The sequence below is a fragment of the Lycorma delicatula genome, chromosome 3, assembly GCF_047948215.1.
Source record: "Lycorma delicatula isolate Av1 chromosome 3, ASM4794821v1, whole genome shotgun sequence".
In the NCBI taxonomy this organism is placed as follows: Eukaryota; Metazoa; Arthropoda; class Insecta; order Hemiptera; family Fulgoridae; genus Lycorma; species Lycorma delicatula.
In genome coordinates this window covers 4,478,399-4,497,737 of record NC_134457.1, presented here as the reverse complement: position 1 = coordinate 4,497,737, position 19,339 = coordinate 4,478,399, and the positions used below count along the sequence as shown (strand labels likewise).

The following is a 19,339-nucleotide window of genomic DNA, read 5'->3' as shown; positions in this document are numbered from 1 at the left end:
AAACGACACGTAAAATTACCGCAAAACTCAAATCAGATATCGAAACGGGCTTCTTTCGTCGTGGACGTTTTAAAAAGTGTTTACTCTTGCCCGTATTCGTAGGAGTGATAAATAAAGTCAGTCGAACGACTTTTTACAATAAAAATAATTATCGATATCAATTATTTTTTTATAGTATCTAAATTTTACTTCTGAAAACCGCGTTTTGTTTGTTTTCACAAGAACAAAATTAAAACGGAAAATAGAAGGCATAGTATTATATACATTTTAATAAATCTAATGGTCTAATTAATAATTTTCTACGATGATTTTTGTCACATCTGCCAAATTATATGGCGTTTGCTTCAGCCTATATTAGCGGTTTCCAAACCTGTACTCTGCCGGCCTTCGTGGCGCGAGTGGTAGAATGAAAGTCGGCCTTTCATCCGGAGGTCCCGGGTTCGAATCCCGGTCAGGCATGACAATTTTACACGCTACAAAAATTGATATTCATCTCATTATCTGAAGCAATAACGGTGGTCCCGGAAGTAAAAAAAAAACCCTGTACTCTACGTGGCCCTAAGGGATCCGTGTGCACTTTTTGAGGGGCTGTGCTGCCGCTTCAAGAGAATTAAATAAATAAAAATTGAATCGAATTAAAAATTAAGAAATAGAATTAAAATAATACAAATTCCATTTAGAACGTATCGTAAACGTTTTGACGCTTTCATGCGTGTCGGTTGTAGCCGAATTATAATAAATTTCAAAGTTTTTAAAATATAGTTTCACTTCTTGCGTCGTTGTTTAAGATTAGATATCTTTTTGCTTTAAATTTCCGTACTATATATCCCCTCTTCCACCATCCCCGTTGAATTATTCATAAACGCATTAACTTGCGAGACGTAGGATGGACCTAAGGGACTCCGCCGTAGAAATAAATTCTAAAAAATTTTCCTCACATCAGAAAGGTCTAGAATCTCCGGTCTATATAATCGATTAGGTGCTTGATAAAATAGTCTTGCAAATTTTTAAATTTATGTTTCTAGTGCTTAATTTTTAATTGTGATCCCGCTTAGTTTGCAAAGGTATATTTTTTTTTACCTTTCCGAGAAAATCTGTTCTTTCTCCATTTCTTGGAATGGACATTTATACCTACAATTTAATTGTTATTTTTATATTTCAGATAAATTTACCCGAGTTACCCTATCCTTTTAAGTTTGAATACGGCGAAGGTATAAATCATTCTACAGTATACGTACGATTCACAATTTTGTCTATTAATATACCGTTCGCTTTATCGCGGCCGACCTCCGTGGCAGAGTGGTAACGTCCCTACCTTTCATCCGGTAGATCCTGGCTCAGGCTTAGAAGTTTTAACCCGCTAAAAAAAATTCATCTCTCATATGCCGGGCCGAGCGGTAAAACTGCGCGGTCGCTTGAAAAATAGGAAATAAATAATTTTAAAAGTACGCCTCAGATACTAGAAAGGATGGACCTTACTCCATTTTATATATCTATATATATATATCTTATCATAAACATATCTTGAGCTTTACAAACTCTATATAGCGACTGACCGTTTCACTGGACTGTAAACGTAGCCTGTACAAGTACGATTAATTCACGACTAACTACAAATAAGTACTTCAGTGTACAGATATTTTTACGTAATCATTTATGTTCGGTTTCAATTACAGCATTAAAAATTATCATACCGTACGGTACCAAACATTCAAATCTGTAACAACAGTTATATTTATATATACTATTATATAATGAGATGAAGAGGGTTTTTGTTTGTTTGGGATAAACAAAAAAACTAAATCTTTACCCGTGTTTCTTGGCATAACTGAGTAGGTTTTTAGAAATATTTCATCTCGAAAAATAATATTTGTATATATTTTGTAGTGGATATTTTTTAACGATTAGAATACTAGATCGTATTGTTGTTTGGTGGTTGGGTTTCAATTAATCACACTTCTCAGGAACGTCGACCTGATACTATACAAGACTGCAATTCATTCGCACTCGTACATATCATCCTCTGAAGTAATACCTTACGGTGGTTCCGGAGGCTAAACAGAAAAAGAGAGTAGTGGAGATTTGCCTATTGAAACGCAAAATTTAAAGAACTGAATTAATAAATTGTCAACTGTGAGTCTCTCCCTGTTTGAACTGAATTATTCGAATCAGTCGAATGAATAAACTACAAATAATATTAAATAAATTCAAAAAATCAGTTTAACAATAATGGGCTACCCGTGGGAACTGCGTGTGAGGCTGCTCTAGCCTCATCGCTCTGGTGAGGCATGCGAGCACCTCGTGGGAGGCTAGACCGATCATCACCGTCAACCGGGTATAACCTGGAGTGCTCTTATAATACCTCTGCAAACAACCGCCTGATTTTCCAAATTCAAACGGGGTATTTGTTAGTTGGTTGAAGGCTAACTTTTGCACGCATCAGGTCGTTTTCGATCTAACAGATCACGGTTATTCGGAAATGTTAGTTAAAAATGAAAAATTATTTATTTAAACGGGTAAATAATAAATAGTCCGTTACGGTGTTGCACTGATTCGGGCCGCTAGGTGGCGGGCCGCTAAATTCTCACGACCCTTTCTTACAGCGAGCCGTTTCAAAGATATTTTTCAGTAGAGATAATTTCAATAGAGGTCTTATTGAAATCGAAGACAACATGTCGTGAACGATTCATAATCAGCGCTAAGAAAAATCTACTGAAAATAATTCGACGAGAAGTTATATACATGTTCTTCTTACGGTGCACGCTAAGAAATGACTTTTTGAAAGTGCCAGGTTAAAGGGGTAAAATGGTGTAACATTGTAATTCACAATTTTTTTTTTTTTTTTTAATTTCTCGGTAACAAATGAATATATCTGCTTGATTATTTTTCTTTTTTTTGTGTGATCATGTAAATATCTAAAAACAAATTTCCAGATTTTTTGAAATACCGACTTTTAAAGATTGAAATGGTTTTTTTGAAAATCCTGCTATTTTTTTTAATTTTTCGATAATAAATGAAGAAATCAACTTGATTTTTCGGGAGTATAATCCTCATGTATAAACCTATTTCTAGACTTTTGAAATCGACCTTGAAAGAGGGTGAAGAAAGGCAAAAAAAATGTGGAACAATGATTGTAAATTTTCTCAATACCGACTATATTAAACTAGATATTCAGTAGATTTGGGTTTGCAAATACTCTTCAGATAAATATTTGAAAACCATTTTCGGTTTTTTTTTTAATTCCAGTGTTTTTAAAGGGTGCGAACGTACACGGCGCTATGATTCAACCGAAACAGCTACTGCCGCTGTTACTGTACGTGCGACTGGCTGCACTTGCCTCCGGTTACTTGATTAAAAAACAAAAAAAAAAAGATTGACCGCTATGAGAAACGCAAATAAACTATATAGCGCAGGCAAAGCTGCGACGGAGAGCTAATTTTTAATAATTTTGGAATTCTTTAAAATCATCCTATAACTTTATTTTTTCCCATTTTTAATAATATGTAGTACTATATTTTAGATGTTTAATGTGTTTTATCTAAATTATACGAGATCATTTATATTAAATCCTAGTATTTATATGTCAAAAAAATCTTTCCTCTTTAAAGTCTTATGACGGCGTGCTGTTTTTCTCTGGCAACACACGGCCGGCCTCCGTGGCGCGAGTGGTAGCGTTTCGGCCTTTCATCCGGAGGTCCCGGGTTCGAATCCCAGTCAGACATGGCATTTTCACACACGCTACAAATCATTCATCTCATCCTCTGAAGCAATACCTAACGGTGGTCCCGTAAGTTAAACAAAAAAAAAAAATTACGGTACACACGAAAATATTCACTGTCTCTTCCTCGGTATGACTCCTCATCTTTTTACATATCGTTTTACATTTTCCTTTCTACTGAATTCACAGTCGGTTTTCCTTTTTTATGCGGGAAAATGAGACGGTATTTTCAATTATTTTACCGTAGTCTACGCAGGTTCATTGTTCTTCCTTACCGGCAATTTTTCGCCATTTTTTTTTCACTAACCTGTAAAACGTTGTTAATAATTCCCTGTTGTCATTTCTAAAGAATATTTTCGTCCTTCGCAATTTACCTCATATCGAGAATAAGTTTTCACTCGTAAAATTGTATTGTAAATTAAATTTAAACAGTAAATTTTTCAAAATACATTGCGTTTAATAAAGTAGTTTAATATTTTGTTTTTTCCTCAATAATATAACATTTATTTATTAATTTTAAAACAGGTTGACAGTAGCCGATAAACCCACCGGGTTGGTCTAGTGTACACTTCCCAAATCAGCTGATTTGGAAGTCGAGAGTTCCAGCGTTCAAGTCCTAGTAAAGCCAGCTATTTTTACACGGACTTGAATACTAGATCGTGGATACAGGTGTTCTTTGGCGGTTGGGTTTCGATTAACCACACATCTCAGGAACGGTCTAACTGAGACCGTACAAGATTACACTTCATTTACATTCATACATATCATCCTCTGAAGTATTATCTGAACGGTAATTACCGGAGGCTAAACAGGAAAAAGAAAGACAGTAGCCGATAAAGAGTAATGAATTTTGTAAGGTGCATTTTAAGAAAATCAATAATTTTATTAATAAGATATGTAGTATGTAGTAATTAAAAGTAATTTTTTTTCAGATTCCTCGGAATCCGGTTCAAATAAAGGAAGAGACGGTAGCGGTAGAGGAGGAGGTTCAACGAAAGTATCATCGGACGGTAAACCGACGAGGGTAAGAACGGTGCTGAATGAAAAACAGTTGCATACGTTAAGGACGTGTTATTCAGCGAATCCTAGGCCGGATGCTCTTATGAAAGAACAACTTGTTGAAATGACAGGTCTCAGTCCGAGAGTAATTAGAGTATGGTTTCAGAATAAAAGGTGCAAAGATAAAAAAAGAGCGATCGCTATGAAACAACAATTACAACAGGAAAAGGTAAAATCATTCTTCATGACATTATAAGACAGTCTTGGATTATTTTTTAAGATTTTAATTAATTTAATGTTAGTATTCAAATATCACTCGCTTCAGTTTTTCTTTTTAATCGATAATGCGATTTAATATTACGGTACGATCCTATAAACGGTTGGAAAATTCGGATGATCGGTTCTAAAAGTTATGAAACAAAATTATTGTAAAAGGTAAGAATTAATTTACAGACCCTTCCACCGTTCATTATTCATATTAAAAAAAAAAAAATACGTTTAAATATTAAGATCGTATTTTTTTCTTTAATGGCTGTCGGTTAAAAATGTTTTCTTTAATATATATTCTGAAGTAAACCGATTTAAATCGATTTATTTTATTTTCCTTTTCGGAAATTCCCATCCGGTTAGTTTTAACAACGTACACCAAGTAACTTTGCCGGTGACTGCCGTGTTACTGTGTTAAAAAAAAAAATTATACAAAAAATGTATTTATAACGTTACAACTATCAATCTTTTTCGTGTAGAATGTATAAAACAACACTTATCGTTTACCTTTATTGTATTATATAAATATAAGCTAAATACAGTACGATCGAGACTATAAAATTAAATCCTATTGCTTTTAATAAATGCATAGAAGGTACAAATGAGAGGTAGTTGAGACACTAAATAAACATTTTAGTTTAAACGTAGAGTAGGTAATAAAAATAAATTTACTTATTAACACCGAATAAAAATAATAATTTTAAAACCAAATTCTTTACAAACTTCTTACTTTTGCTAATGTAAACCGAAATAAAATTTGAAACTGCATTGATAGACATTCCTTTTTATTGCGTACAAGGTATAATTAACTCAAAAGACTAATAAATTTAAAAATAAAGCGTCACACATCTTTTACCTTGTTATTACCACCCAAAAAAAAAATCGTTACCGTTAGAATCGTCACTCTTTTTCTTCATAAAATACATGCTTGTCATTTTTGCAGTTTTTTTATCGGTTTGAAAAAAGCACGGTTTTTTGGGAGATTTTTAAAAGCGTAGAACAGTAATTTTTTCGTTCATGCGGACACAGATTTAACTAACAGTACCATAACGTCCTAACAAATCTATAAATAACTTAATAATAATAAATTGCAACTACGTATAATAAGTTTTCCTGAAAAATTTGTGTAAAATTAGTTCAACCGGTTTTGAATTATTGATAAAAAGTACACAAAATGTATTAATTTTTTTTTTTAATTATATAACTCAAATAAAAAAAAAATGAAATCTTGATAAACTTCAGCTTATTTTCCAAATTTGTATATATTCTGTTATATATGGATCTATGTAAAAATTAAAAGAATCCACCAAAACACTAAATTAATCAACATTTTGTAATCGATCGATTCATCTTCACTTGAAAATTATTATGTAACGTTAACATTAAAGATCGTAATTAAATTTCCTTTGGATCGCTTAATATTTCACCGAAATGTATTTAGCGTTATCGAATGGGCTTATCCTGATCGTACGGCATCGATTCTCCAACAGACAAAACAAATTATAAATTTTTGCAAAAACTTATCTTTTTCTTTTCGCTTATAAGACTGCTTTGCGTAAAATCATGTTATGTATTATAGTTAAAAACACGGACGTTTTATAGGATTTTAAACTGAATTTTTTCCGATTTATTGAACCCGATTTCAGTAAAGCCCGCAGATATCTGGGTTTAATTATTTCGATCGGAAGACGTTTTCGTAACATCGACGTATCCACGCGGTTGTTGTAGATAACTTCAGGAGTCGTCTAGAATAAAACGCTGTTATTTGAAACAGGGATCGCGCCTACTCTACGGTGCTTATCGAGGATGATCGTTATGGGTTTTTGAGTCGGTTACGTTATAAATTTAACACCTTTTATAATATTGATAAAGCGGTAATCCGTAAACAAATGGATTTACCCGGAGTCGTTTAAATTAACAACCGATTAAAAAATTTGATTGAACGATTTAAAAACAAGGACCTATATTCAGTTTACATTCGCGTATAGAATTATTTCGTTTAATTCAGTAATATAGAATTCTTATTTTTTTCAATGAATTTTTATAGATTTTACGCAAGAGTTTTCGATTAGCGCTTGTCATCTGCCTCTCCTATAATACTGAGAAATCATACGATGAATGTCACCGCCATCTATCCAATCATTGCGCCGGTAAAAAATGTATCTCTGTAACCGTTCGTAAGTATCAAAATAAATCTGATTTTGACAAATCGACGAAAGAATTTTTTTTTTTTTCAATTTTAAAGATATATTTTAGCGTTCGATTTTTGTTTTCCGTATTAGCGAATCTATTTTATCCAAAACCCCATTCCGGTTGAATTTTCTCTGTTTAATTCTTCACCGCAAGCTCATTACACGATTTTTTATCCAGGTTTTCATTTTTTTATTTTCTTGATATTCTGTTGTTTTCATTCTGGATTTTACTGTTGTTGATTTTTTTTCACAAATGGCTGTTCTAATGCTGTAAAAAAAATGAAATTACTAATAACAATTCGTCAAGTCGAAGCAACGTTTGTTTCTTTTTCTGCTTGTTACAGTTAATTTAATTGCATCCAACCGTTTTTTTTTTTTCAATACAGATTCTTTTCAATTCAATCCGTAGTATTATAGGAAATTGATGAACTACGGTTATTTATACCTTAAAATGAGTCGTTCTTTAATATTAATTTGTTTTTACATGAAAAATTTCAAACCCGCTTTGAAAGTACCTATGAAAATTTGGGATTAAAATTTACGATAAAATAAAATGTCATAAAAATTATTTATTTCTGCTTTAGTGACTTTATTTATTCTGTTTCTTCAATGTTTGAAGAAACAGAAAAAGATGCGGCATTTAAACATGTATAAAAAAATGTAATTTTGCAAATGCTTTATCAATTTTTTTATGACGCGCGCAGGTCTGCAGAGAGTCCCGTCGGTAGTGGCCGATAATATCTTTGGAAGATATGTGTAGCTGTAAACGGTGGCTAAGTGAAAAAATAAATCTAAGTTTTGTAGAAAATAAATTTTTAAATATTATGTCGTATTTGTTTCATTCGACTATCTCTTTTTATTTGCGAGTTGCGAGCGACTGTGCATTACGTTTCAGTCACCTCTCATGTACATATATATATATATATATATATATATATATATATTCAACAGACCCGACATATTAATTTAAATCGCCTTTTCCCATTTTTAGCGATCAAAAATTGAATCTGAATTTATCGCTTTATTCAATGTGTTTTTAAATGTGTCGGTTACCTAGAAAAACTTTTCCGTCTTCCAAAATGTAATTTGTATAACCGACAACATCAGTAAAATAATGAGCGGTAGCTATTTACTTACAACCGGGGTTTTTCGAATACGATTTGCCAGGTCGAATAGCTCGTTCAGTAAATAAATAATTTAGACATCGATTTACCTAGGTACATATTAATTCAAGAAAAATTAGAAGGTTGCGATATATATAAAACGACTTATACTATAAAACCTTACTCGTTGATATTTTGGCGATAGGAAAAATTATATGAATAATTTGGGGAAAACAGAGTAAAAGATAAGCTAACACGTACTTACTTAATCTCTCTCTCTCTCTCTACCTGCTGCTGAATTTAACGCGCGAGAAATTTATTTTCTTACATTCGGGTCAGATTGTATACGAAAAAGGATTTTTAAAACAGATTATGTTCCGGAATACAGATTTATTTACTATAGCCTTACTCCCCGCAGGTATATATAACTTTTCCGGACTTTTCTATACGATATAGAAAAACATAAATTAGATAAAATTGTAAACTATTGTAAATCGCGTTATCTTATTTATTTGGTGTAAATAATTTAAAAGCTATATCTTTGTGCATATTTTTATCGGAGCTGTACAATTTATTGTAGATTAAAAAATAGATTTTACCTTTCTATTAGAAACTTGAAAACGGAAAAAAGTAGTATTTTTTAGTTACCTATTATAGTTAATTTCTCTATTTAATTATTAAATGAACGCTTAATAAGGAAATACTAGGTTTATTTTTTTTTTCAACGCATTTAACTTCATTAACTTAATATCTACACGAAAAATTGTTTTTCATTTTTTTCTTTAACGTATATATTTATTCTATAATTAATACTTACGGCAAATTAGATTACTTTAATAAAATAGCTGCATAGTTTACCTTATTTATTCTATTATTATATGTATTTGTACTAATCTTGTTCTTGTACTTTCTTTATCTGAAAGTCTTGTATTATTTTAATTAAATACTCATTTTATTTGAACGTAACTAATTATTTCTTGCTTCAACGTATTACGGAATTATATTTCTGTTTTTATTCGGTTAATTTATTTAAATCGAGTAAAATCGTTATACGCAACCGTTATTCTTATTTTCAACTTTATTTCTTTACGATTATTTGTAGTATCCACTTTGTTATTCTTGTTTTACTTTACGATATTTGAAAGTTTTAGACGCACAATAATTAAACTGGAATACGCGGAAGTATATCGATACTGGTTTTCTACTTTTAGAACAAATATATTTATAAAGATCTTTCACATTTGTTGGAAATAAAAATAATAACGATTACATCAAATTGATTACCGAACAGGTAACGTAAACTATCAGGGCTAAATATTAAAAATATTTACAAAATTGAAAGAACACTTACATCTCTCTGTTTTATTAATTTGTTTCTTGAAAATGTGTTTATCTCACCGCTAAAGCTCCGTTTGTTAATATAGAATGTTATAAAAAATATCAACATTCTACATTCTTTTTTTTTAAAGAACATTAATTGGCAAAGTTACCCGTCATTTATATACGGCTTAATGTAATAGTTTATTTAACAGAATTACTAAAAATAAAGTGAAAAATTATAATTTAATTAATAAAAAATGAAGCGATACAAAATAGAATTTACCTGTACTTTAAAACCAAAAGTGGAAAATTAAAATAAATGACAATTTAAAGTTTTTATTTATGTAAACGGTCCATAACCGTTGTTGACGTTTCGTCAACAGAATTACATATTTATTCCTTATTTTACCGATTTATTATTAACTGTGCAAGTACAAATTAAAAAGTATATCGATAGGCTTCTTTTCTTACTATATTTTTAACGCATTTTTTCTTTTTTAATGTTCTATACTTTTTATTGCTATGAATTTCTTGTAAAGATTGTAAATAATCTTTTTGTGTATTTTAACCCTTTAAATTATAAATATTGTTTTAAATCAGCTAGTTTCTTGATCGGTAGTAAAAAAAATTAATTACTGTAGTTTTTGTAATGTCGTTAATTAATTTTACTTTTATATTTCCCCTACCTATGTTTTTTTTATTTTAAGCCTACAAAGAAACATTTTCATTTAACCGTACATTTAAGTCGCTGTTTCAAAGTATAAATAAACCTTTCTTTCGATATGGATGTAAACAAATAATTTGTTGGATTTTTTTTTTTTTTTTTTTTTTGTGTTCAGTCATTTGACTGGTTTGATGCAGCTCTCCAAGATTCCCTATCTAGTGCTAGTCGTTTCATTTCAGTATACCCTCTACATCCTACATCCCTAACAATTTGTTTTACATATTCCAAACGTGGCCTGCCTACACAATTTTTCCCTTCTACCTGTCCTTCCAAAATTAAAGCGACTATTCCAGGATGCCTTAGTATGTGGCCTATAAGTCTGTCTCTTCTTTTAACTATATTTTTCCTAATGCTTCTTTCTTCATCTATTTGCCGCAATACCTCTTCATTTGTCACTTTATCCACCCATCTGATTTTTAACATTCTCCTATAGCACCACATTTCAAAAGCTTCTAACCTTTTCTTCTCAGATACTCCGATTGTCCAAGTTTCACTTCCATATAAAGCGACGCTCCAAACATACATTTTCAAAAATCTTTTCCTGACATTTAAATCAATTTTTGATGTAAACAACTTATATTTCTTACTGAAGGCTCGTTTAGCTTGTGCTATTCGGCATTTTATATCGCTCCTGGTTCGTCCATCTTTAGTAATTCTACTTCCCAAATAACAAAATTCTTCTACCTCCATAATCTTTTCTCCTCCTATTTTCACATTCAGTGGTCCATCTTTGTTATTTCTACTACATTTCATTACTTTTGTTTTGTTCTTGTTTATTTTCACGCGATAGTTCTTGCGTAGGACTTCATCTATGCCGTTCATTGTTTCTTCTAAATCCTTTTTACTCTCAGCTAGAATTACTATATCATCAGCAAATCGTAGCATCTCTATCTTTTCACATTGTACTGTTACTCCGAATCTAAATTGTTCTTTAACATCATTAACTGCTAGTTCCATGTAAAGATTAAAAAGTAACGGAGATAGAGAACATCCTTGTCGGACTCCCTTTCTTATTATGGCTTCTTTCTTATGTTCTTCAATTGTTACTGTTGCTGTTTGGTTCCTGTACATGTTAGCAATTGTTCTTCTATCTCTGTATTTGATTATATAATAATTGTTGGATTGTTGGATTATATAATAATAATTTTCCTAACATCATTGTACAAAGCAAAATTAACTAAATTTGTTTGTAAATTTAATTTTTTTATCAGATAATACAAAAATTTATACGCCGCGAACGTTATTTATTTAAAAAAATAAGTAAAATGCTATTAACGTAACCGTTAACCGTTTTTCGTTTGCGAATACGATATTATATATTAAGATAAACAATTAAGTCGACTATAATTCTTATCGTTAAATATATTATTTATATATATAATTTTTTAACTTACGAAGAGAAAGGTCATTAACATAACGAAAAGAATGAAATTCTAGTGAAGATGGCGTCGTTGGCGTCTTAAATTTAGTCGGGTGGCGTCTTGACATAAATAACTGTGCTCCTCCCTTAAACCTTACCTGCTGCTGCTTGCGGTCAGGGGCTTTCCCCTCTCTTTCAAATAAATCTGAGGGCGTGCGTGAGTTGTTTTTTGTTTGTTTCAAAAAGACGTGTTGTAGCTTACGTAAAACATTTTTGTTGTATTAACAGTTTTAACGATAAAAGTAACGTAAAACAAAAGTCGGTGTTGAATTTCGTTGTTTACTAATCACTTTAAATATTGCAGTACTATTCTCGTATTAGAATAAGTTTTTATCGGTTTAATACATCTATTTACGTGTAAAAATGATTCTGTACTAAATTTACTTTAAATAATATCGCTTTAGTTAAACGGAAATTAAGTAATGACAAAGATTTAATTGGAAAAATATATATATATTTCGATGTGTAAATTACAGTATTATAAAATTCTATACGTATTAATTTTTTTTATTATAGAACATATTCGTGAAAAAGAAGTGATTTTACATTTTTTCCCGACTTTAGTAATATACTACAAAGCGGGAAAGCTATGGGTAAAATTCCCAGAATATACCGATAGAAAATAACGTATTGGCTGTACGCGTACATAAAATATCATTAATCTTCCAAGCAGTCCCTTTTACTAATTCACGCTGGCCCTACCGTTCAGATGATGTTCCCATTTCTATAAACAGGTTTGGAACTTCTTTTCCGATATATTTCTGAGTTTCCTTATCGCTAAATGCTGAGTAGCGATATCAAAATATTTTAGTTTTTTAATTTACGCGGTATTTAATTTCGAGAACGGCCAAAAATTATAGAGATTAGTTCAGGAGAATAAGCGGCATTACTTATTTAATTAGTTGGGTTTTTTTTTTGTTAGTAATTCTCTTATTATAAGCGTACTGTGCCTTGAAGTAACGTTACGTAATTTCTTTTTTCGAGCCGCAATCGAGGTGATTTTTCCCCGAATAGAATTTCGTAATAATTTAGTTAATTTTTTCAACGCACGTTTAATCGTCTATCAAATCTTGCTGAATCTACGACATCGTTCACATTTACATCCCTCATATTTGTTTTTGAATACCTATTTTTAGACTTTCTCGTATTTAGATATTTTTTTTACCGATTCAAGAGGTTTGACTTTTTTAAAGCACCCATCCGCTGTATAACACTTTCGTCAGCACTTAAATAAGTTTTTACAAAATGTTTATCGTTAATATACTGCTCTAAATTTGGATCATTTTTAGGCCAAAGTTAACACGCATTATTTAATGCGTGTTAACTATTTTCGAAATATAGTCAAACGACTATCTCTGAGATTTATTCAAACGCTAGTTAAAACATGTATTACTCAGACCGAATCATTAGGAGGGTGACATTATACGGCCGTTCAGGAAATTGAATTTCCCCCCTCGTTTACCTCAAAAAACAGTTCAAAATTAAAAAAAAATTATGTGGTAGTTTGAATAATAGGAAATAATTGCACGAAAAGGGAAAACTTATCTTCTCTTATTTAATTTTTTTTTTTTATTTTACTCTGCCCACGATTTTTAACTTTCAACCCGTAGTCGAAGTGCTTTTTCTGAACAGTATCTCATAGTATTTTTAGGATCATTAATATCTTTATGACAGATTTATCGGTCAAACTTTTCAACAAATTTATGAAAAAATAACTAAATCTGAAATACCATTAAGTTAAGCAAATTTTAACGATAAAATTAATTAAAAACTAACAACTTAAACTTTTTTTTTTTTAAATATTTCTTTCTTTTGATGGGAATCAACAAAACGGAAATAGTTTCCAACTCTTAGCAGAGCGGTCACGGAGTAAAACTACCCTAAAAATTATCGGTCTAAATGGGTTCGAAATTTATTCTGATAAAATAATTATTTCTATTAACCGCCGGTTGTAGTTGGATAATCGATCTACAATTGTGACTAAACAAAAAATCTGATGTGGGCATCATACATGACTGCCTTATACGCCTATTAAATTACATATACACATTTTTAAAAGTACACAAAATTTGATTTCATTAATAACTTCTGATATTTTTTTTTAATTGTTATTATTGAATTATTATTTATCTTAATTTTTTTACAATCAGAGGTTAATAATTATTAATAAATCAATATACTTAAATTAAAAAAATAGGAGATGCAATCTGATTGAAGATACAAACATTTCATTAATTAAAACTTTATTTGGTTATTACTCTAGAACCAATGAAAATAAATACTATTTATAATATCTTGAAAAGGTCTAAACGAGGGCTTATTATTGCAGTCAAGAAAAACTCCAAAATATAATTCTTTTTGGATTTTGGGCTTTTTTGGACACTTCTGGTTCAGTTGATCGCAGTCAGAAGGATACGTTACAACAGTCCTAAATCCTAAATTTCAACATCATACGGCTAATCGTTTTTGAGTTATGCAAGATACATACGTATGTATGTATCTATGTATGTATAGCGTCACGCCAAAACTAGTCAAAATGGATTCAGTGTTGGTGAAAATAGATATTTCCGTTGAAATCTAAAAACCGGAGATTTTTGCGATCACAATAATTCCTTTACTTCGTACAAGGAAGTAATAAAAAAGAATTTTTCATACTGTTTTCTTTATTTCTTATTCTTAGTTTGATGTGAATAAAAATACATTTTTTCCAATATTTTTAAAGCATACCCCGTCCCGATCGATCAGGATTATTTAATTTTTTTAAATTTCTGTAAAATCAAACGTACAATAGTCTGTAATCAATTGTTTACTGCAAAGCAAACATTCGTAATTAAATCACTAGGTGCATAATATTTTGTTTTAATCCAAATAACATATTCATTTTTAACAAAAATCTGCATTCATCTAATAATTTACCTTTTAAAAAAATCTGCAAATATTGATTGAACGAAAGTAATTGTTAATTTAAATAAATAAGTATGTATTGTTGCATACAACTGCAAGTATAACATAATATTTAGTCGGTTGATTATAAATTCCCTCACACTAAAAAAACATTCGACTACCCTCTTTTTTTAAATATCTTTTTACAAATTTATGAAAGATACTTATACTACTAATTAACGATTTTCGTGTATTCACATCAGACGTTAATTCCTACATAAAACTTTAAATTCCTGTTTACATTTATCTTAACTGAAATAACGCTAAATTTAATTATATGGAAGAAAGTTACATTAGATTTTTTTGGGAATAGAAATAATTTTCGATGAACTTCTATTATAAAATTATCATTATACGTTTAAAAATCAAAAAAAGTTTTAAAAATTAAAAAAAATCATGTTATTTTAATTCTTTTCTGCTTTCTCGACTTCAAAATCGTCACCCAAGAAAGTTTTCTTGATCTTCTACGTTTACTATGTCAAACGGTAGAAACTAAAAATATTTCGCCGAAAAATTTATAACTCATAAAAAGTTACCTAATTTTTTTTTTCTTTTGTGCTGGGGATAAATTATGATGAAATTTTAAATAAAAAAAAAAACTTTTCCGATGTTTGGGAAACAGGAAATTTGTGACAAACTTTTTTTTAAAAAAATGGTAAAATAAGTATGCACGTATGTACTTAGTTTAATGTACTTAAAGCGGAGTTACCTTTCCAAATTATCTGAGAAAATTGACCCCGAAAATCTATCGACCCATCCCCCTGGAGACTCCAAAACATTTGCGACAAATTGCCCCGTACATACGAGTCGCTGTACAAAATTCATTAAAATCGGTTTATCCAGTCAAAATCTTCAAACACGTGTAGGAGTATATAGTAGCTACAAATATTATCCCCACGGTTTTTTTTTTTGCTGTTTTTTTGGGGTTATGAAAAGTCGAGAAATGCAAAATAACACATTTTTTGAGCGATTTTCATACTTTCCTTGAAGACTAGCTCTAGATTTATGATGTCGGCAAAATAAAATCTACATAACTATCCAAATAAGCTAAGTTTATATAAAATATACACTTAGGTGCAGATATTTGATATCGATGAAAAAGGCCGAAAAGTATTTATTTATTTTGTAGTAATTAAACTTTCCGACTTAATTTGAATCGGAGTTGTTGTACGACCACACGGAGTCTCCAAGTAAGCTCGCAAGCAGTTCATCAGTACCAGATAACAAGGGTCTTAATATGGAGAATGTAGTAGGGTCAGGCTACAGCATAAAACTGATAAGGGGAAAGAATTTATTAAGAATAAGAAAACGGAATTCTTACAAACGGTAATTAACGAAATTCAACGATAATTTTATAATTTTATAACACTTTTTAGTATCAGAAAAGAGTAACATTTGAAAAAGAGTTATATTTATGGTTTGGTTTTAGAAACATTATTAAATTTTGAGCGCTTAAAAAAAAGTCAGGTAATACTTTTATTATTAAATTCAAAACTCTGGAGACGAAACTGTAAGGTGAAAGAAAAGCTTACAGTTTAATTTCCATCTTTATGAAAAAAACTGATCGAATTTACGTATTTATTTAATTGAAACCGGTTATAGTAAAAATATATATATTTAGCCCTTCTATATAATTTTTAATATTATAGCTTAAAAATTATTTAAATAAATAATACCGCGTTAGAAAAGGGAGGTTACGGTATCTTGAAGAAACCCTGTTTTTCACTTTCTTTATTAATCAGGTCTAGCTTGATGTCACTTATGTTGACGGTTTTTTTATTATAAAAAGTAGGAAAATAATAATAATAATAGTTCTACAAAAGTAAAATAAATAATTTTTTTATACTAAATGCTATTTTTTGGATAAACTATAATAAATCGCTTGTAAGTTATTTACATCGTCTCCCACAGCGGAATTATAGCGAATTTGCCTTTACACTCCGGAAGATTTTACGTTCGAATTCTATTTCACTATCTACAAAACTAATTTCTTATAGGTAAAAAAATGGGGTTAGATTACCTTTAAATTTGTTCGATACCAGCGGGAGAATAAATAATTATACATTTAATATTCTGTTAGAATACCACATCGCAAGCTGAAAAATAAAGTTTACTATAATTTTGAAAGATTATCAGACAGATAATGAATCTAACTGTACATTTAAATTATAATTATTAAATATATAACAAGATAAGAAAATCATTTATAGATGATTATTATTAAAATAAAAATTTAATTTAAAAAGATTGTGTAAATAATTATATTCGTTTAGTTGTTTTTGTGTTTAAAAACAAAAATAAAAGTTTTCAGGTTCCAGTATCCGGTCTGATTTAGGTTTTATACGCTGCAAAAATTTTCATTCCTTATTCCCGTGCATAAGATTTATGTTGTGAATTTTCTTTAAAAAAAATAAATAACTAAATATATATAAATAATAGGTTTCGTAGAATGCAAAGAGCGTACGGTCTGATTAAGAATTTCTATAACAAAGATGCAAAAACAACGCATTAAAACAGAATGTTTACGTGCTTGTGAATGACTATCGTAGATAAATTAAAATTACTAGAGAAAAGAATTATTAGGAAACGCTTGGGAAGGCTGGAAAATAAGAAGTAATGATGAAGTATATAAAAACGTAAAAAACGTTTCGGAAACAATAACGTAAAAAAATATAGATTTTCTTCGCGCGCTTATATAGAATAAATGATAACAGGTTAACGAAACAAATTTTTAAGCAACTTTTGGGAAAAGAAGTTAACGACAAACTGGATCTAAGAAATCATAAAAGATCTAGAAAGAAACGACATAAAAGACAATGAAATAACATAAAAATATGTGTTTTGTAGGAAAGTGCGAAAAATAGAAGGTTTCCAAGGCAGAGAGGATTAGAGAACTGGAACAAAATGGTCCGAGGAAACGAAAAACGCATAGCGAAAAAATGAAAGAATACTGGAAGATAAGGAAAACAACAAAGGAGAAGGAAACTAGAGTGTTACGAGGTCCTTAGGCAGTCGTATCGAAAAAAATATTTATGAATTATAAAACTCCTTGCTTCATTCATAAAGATTAATTATTTGTTGTGCAACATTTCAAAATAATTTTTTAAAAGATGCGTTGATAATAAGGTGGAATAGTAATAAGGAATAAGGTAGTACGATAATAATAAGGTATTAATCAAATTGCGTGTTTGTAGAAAATTATACTAATTTAATTCTAGAATATTCGTGCTAATATTTTTAGTAAGCAACATTTATGTAACGATAAAATCAAAGCGCCGGTATAAAATTTAAAAATAGACTTATTTGGGCGAAAAACAAAAATTAACGGAAGCGACCACATATACGTTTTTTAAATTTATTTTATATAGCTTTATCGGAATATCGTTTATCCAGAATTCTTGATTATTTTGATTATCTGTCCTTCTTTAAATGAAAACTGTTATTCGAATAATACGATATACTAAATTATATACGTTTCCCGGGTAAAATTAAATACGTTTGTAACCGCAAACGACGGTTACAAACGTATTTAAAAAAAAAAACGTATTTAAAAAATTTACTCTTTATTAGAGTAAATTTTTTTCTCGAAATCCAATCATCAAACTCGATTTTAATAGAATTTTTTAAAAGCTTTATTAAGTGATCGGGTGGTCAAAAAATAAAATCTTCGGAAGGTTTCACCTTTAATAGCCCTGTAGTATCTTGCCTATTTGTTAAGTTTTATTTTGTTAAAAAAGTTCTTATATTAAAATATGCAGCTTAATGTCTGAATATTTAAAGATCACCCATAATCTTTATTATTATTATGAAAGAGCGGGTATCATCAAAGACCGGTGGAAATTGGTAGCGTATAAAATGATGCCGTGCATGACCGGGATTTGAACCCCGGACTTCTGTATGAAATGCCGGGAAGCTACCTGCTCAGCCACGGAGATCGGCACCCGTTATCTTGGTTTCAAAATAATCTTATTTTATAGTTCCGGGATAGAGAGTTAATATACAAAGCGGTTCCAAATTGTTCGGCAATCTCTCGTGAGATTATTCTGTTGTCAAAAATAAGAAAAAAATTCGTATAAAAATAGATGAGAAAACAGTTCGTTAGCGACTTTCGGCTCGCAAAACATTTAGTTATGATTTTTGCTCTCGCTATGAAATTAAACCGTACTAAAATTCTTGGGGTAAAAATCGAGAGGTAAATTTGGTGCTTCCTTATGGTTTCGATATAAAAAATTGATAAAAAGGAATCCAAGACCTCCATCTCGCTTAGGTTTTAAGAAAAACGGATTAAAACATGAAAATATTTCTTCCGAAAATACACTGTTTTAGGTTTTATCAACTACTCAAATTTGTGTTTAATTTTAACAGACGTTATTTACATCAACATTGTCAGAATTAAATCGTCTACAAAGTTAATTAGAATTTTTTTTGTTTATTGGTAGATTAATAAAGTTATTTTATTCCAAACCTAATAAACGTTTCGTGTTTTACCCCGTTTTTCTTAAAACAAAAGTGGAGCGCTTTTATTCAATTTCTTAGATCAAAACCCGTAAGAAACCACAAAATTTGTACCTCGAGAATTTTAGTTTAACAGAGGGAGCAGAAAGCAAAGCTAAATGTTTCGCAAACCAAAACTCAACAACTAATCGTTTTCTG

The 19,339-nt window shown here is 30.2% G+C and overlaps 1 protein-coding gene across 4 annotated transcripts in view; it reads left to right on the top strand.

Moving 5' to 3' along the window:
• Positions 1 to 19,339, top strand: part of tup (LIM1_Isl and LIM2_Isl domain-containing protein tup) — a 387,091-nt gene that overhangs the window by 277,052 nt on the left and 90,700 nt on the right. For all 4 annotated transcript variants that reach the window (XR_012755607.1, XR_012755608.1, XM_075359380.1 and 1 more), the window contains exon 4: positions 4,651 to 4,946. Coding sequence is in view for 2 of the 4 variants with exons in the window: in XM_075359380.1 (XP_075215495.1) it covers positions 4,651 to 4,946 (296 nt within the window). In the remaining 2 variants the exon portion in view is untranslated. The remainder of the gene's footprint in view (positions 1 to 4,650; positions 4,947 to 19,339) is intronic.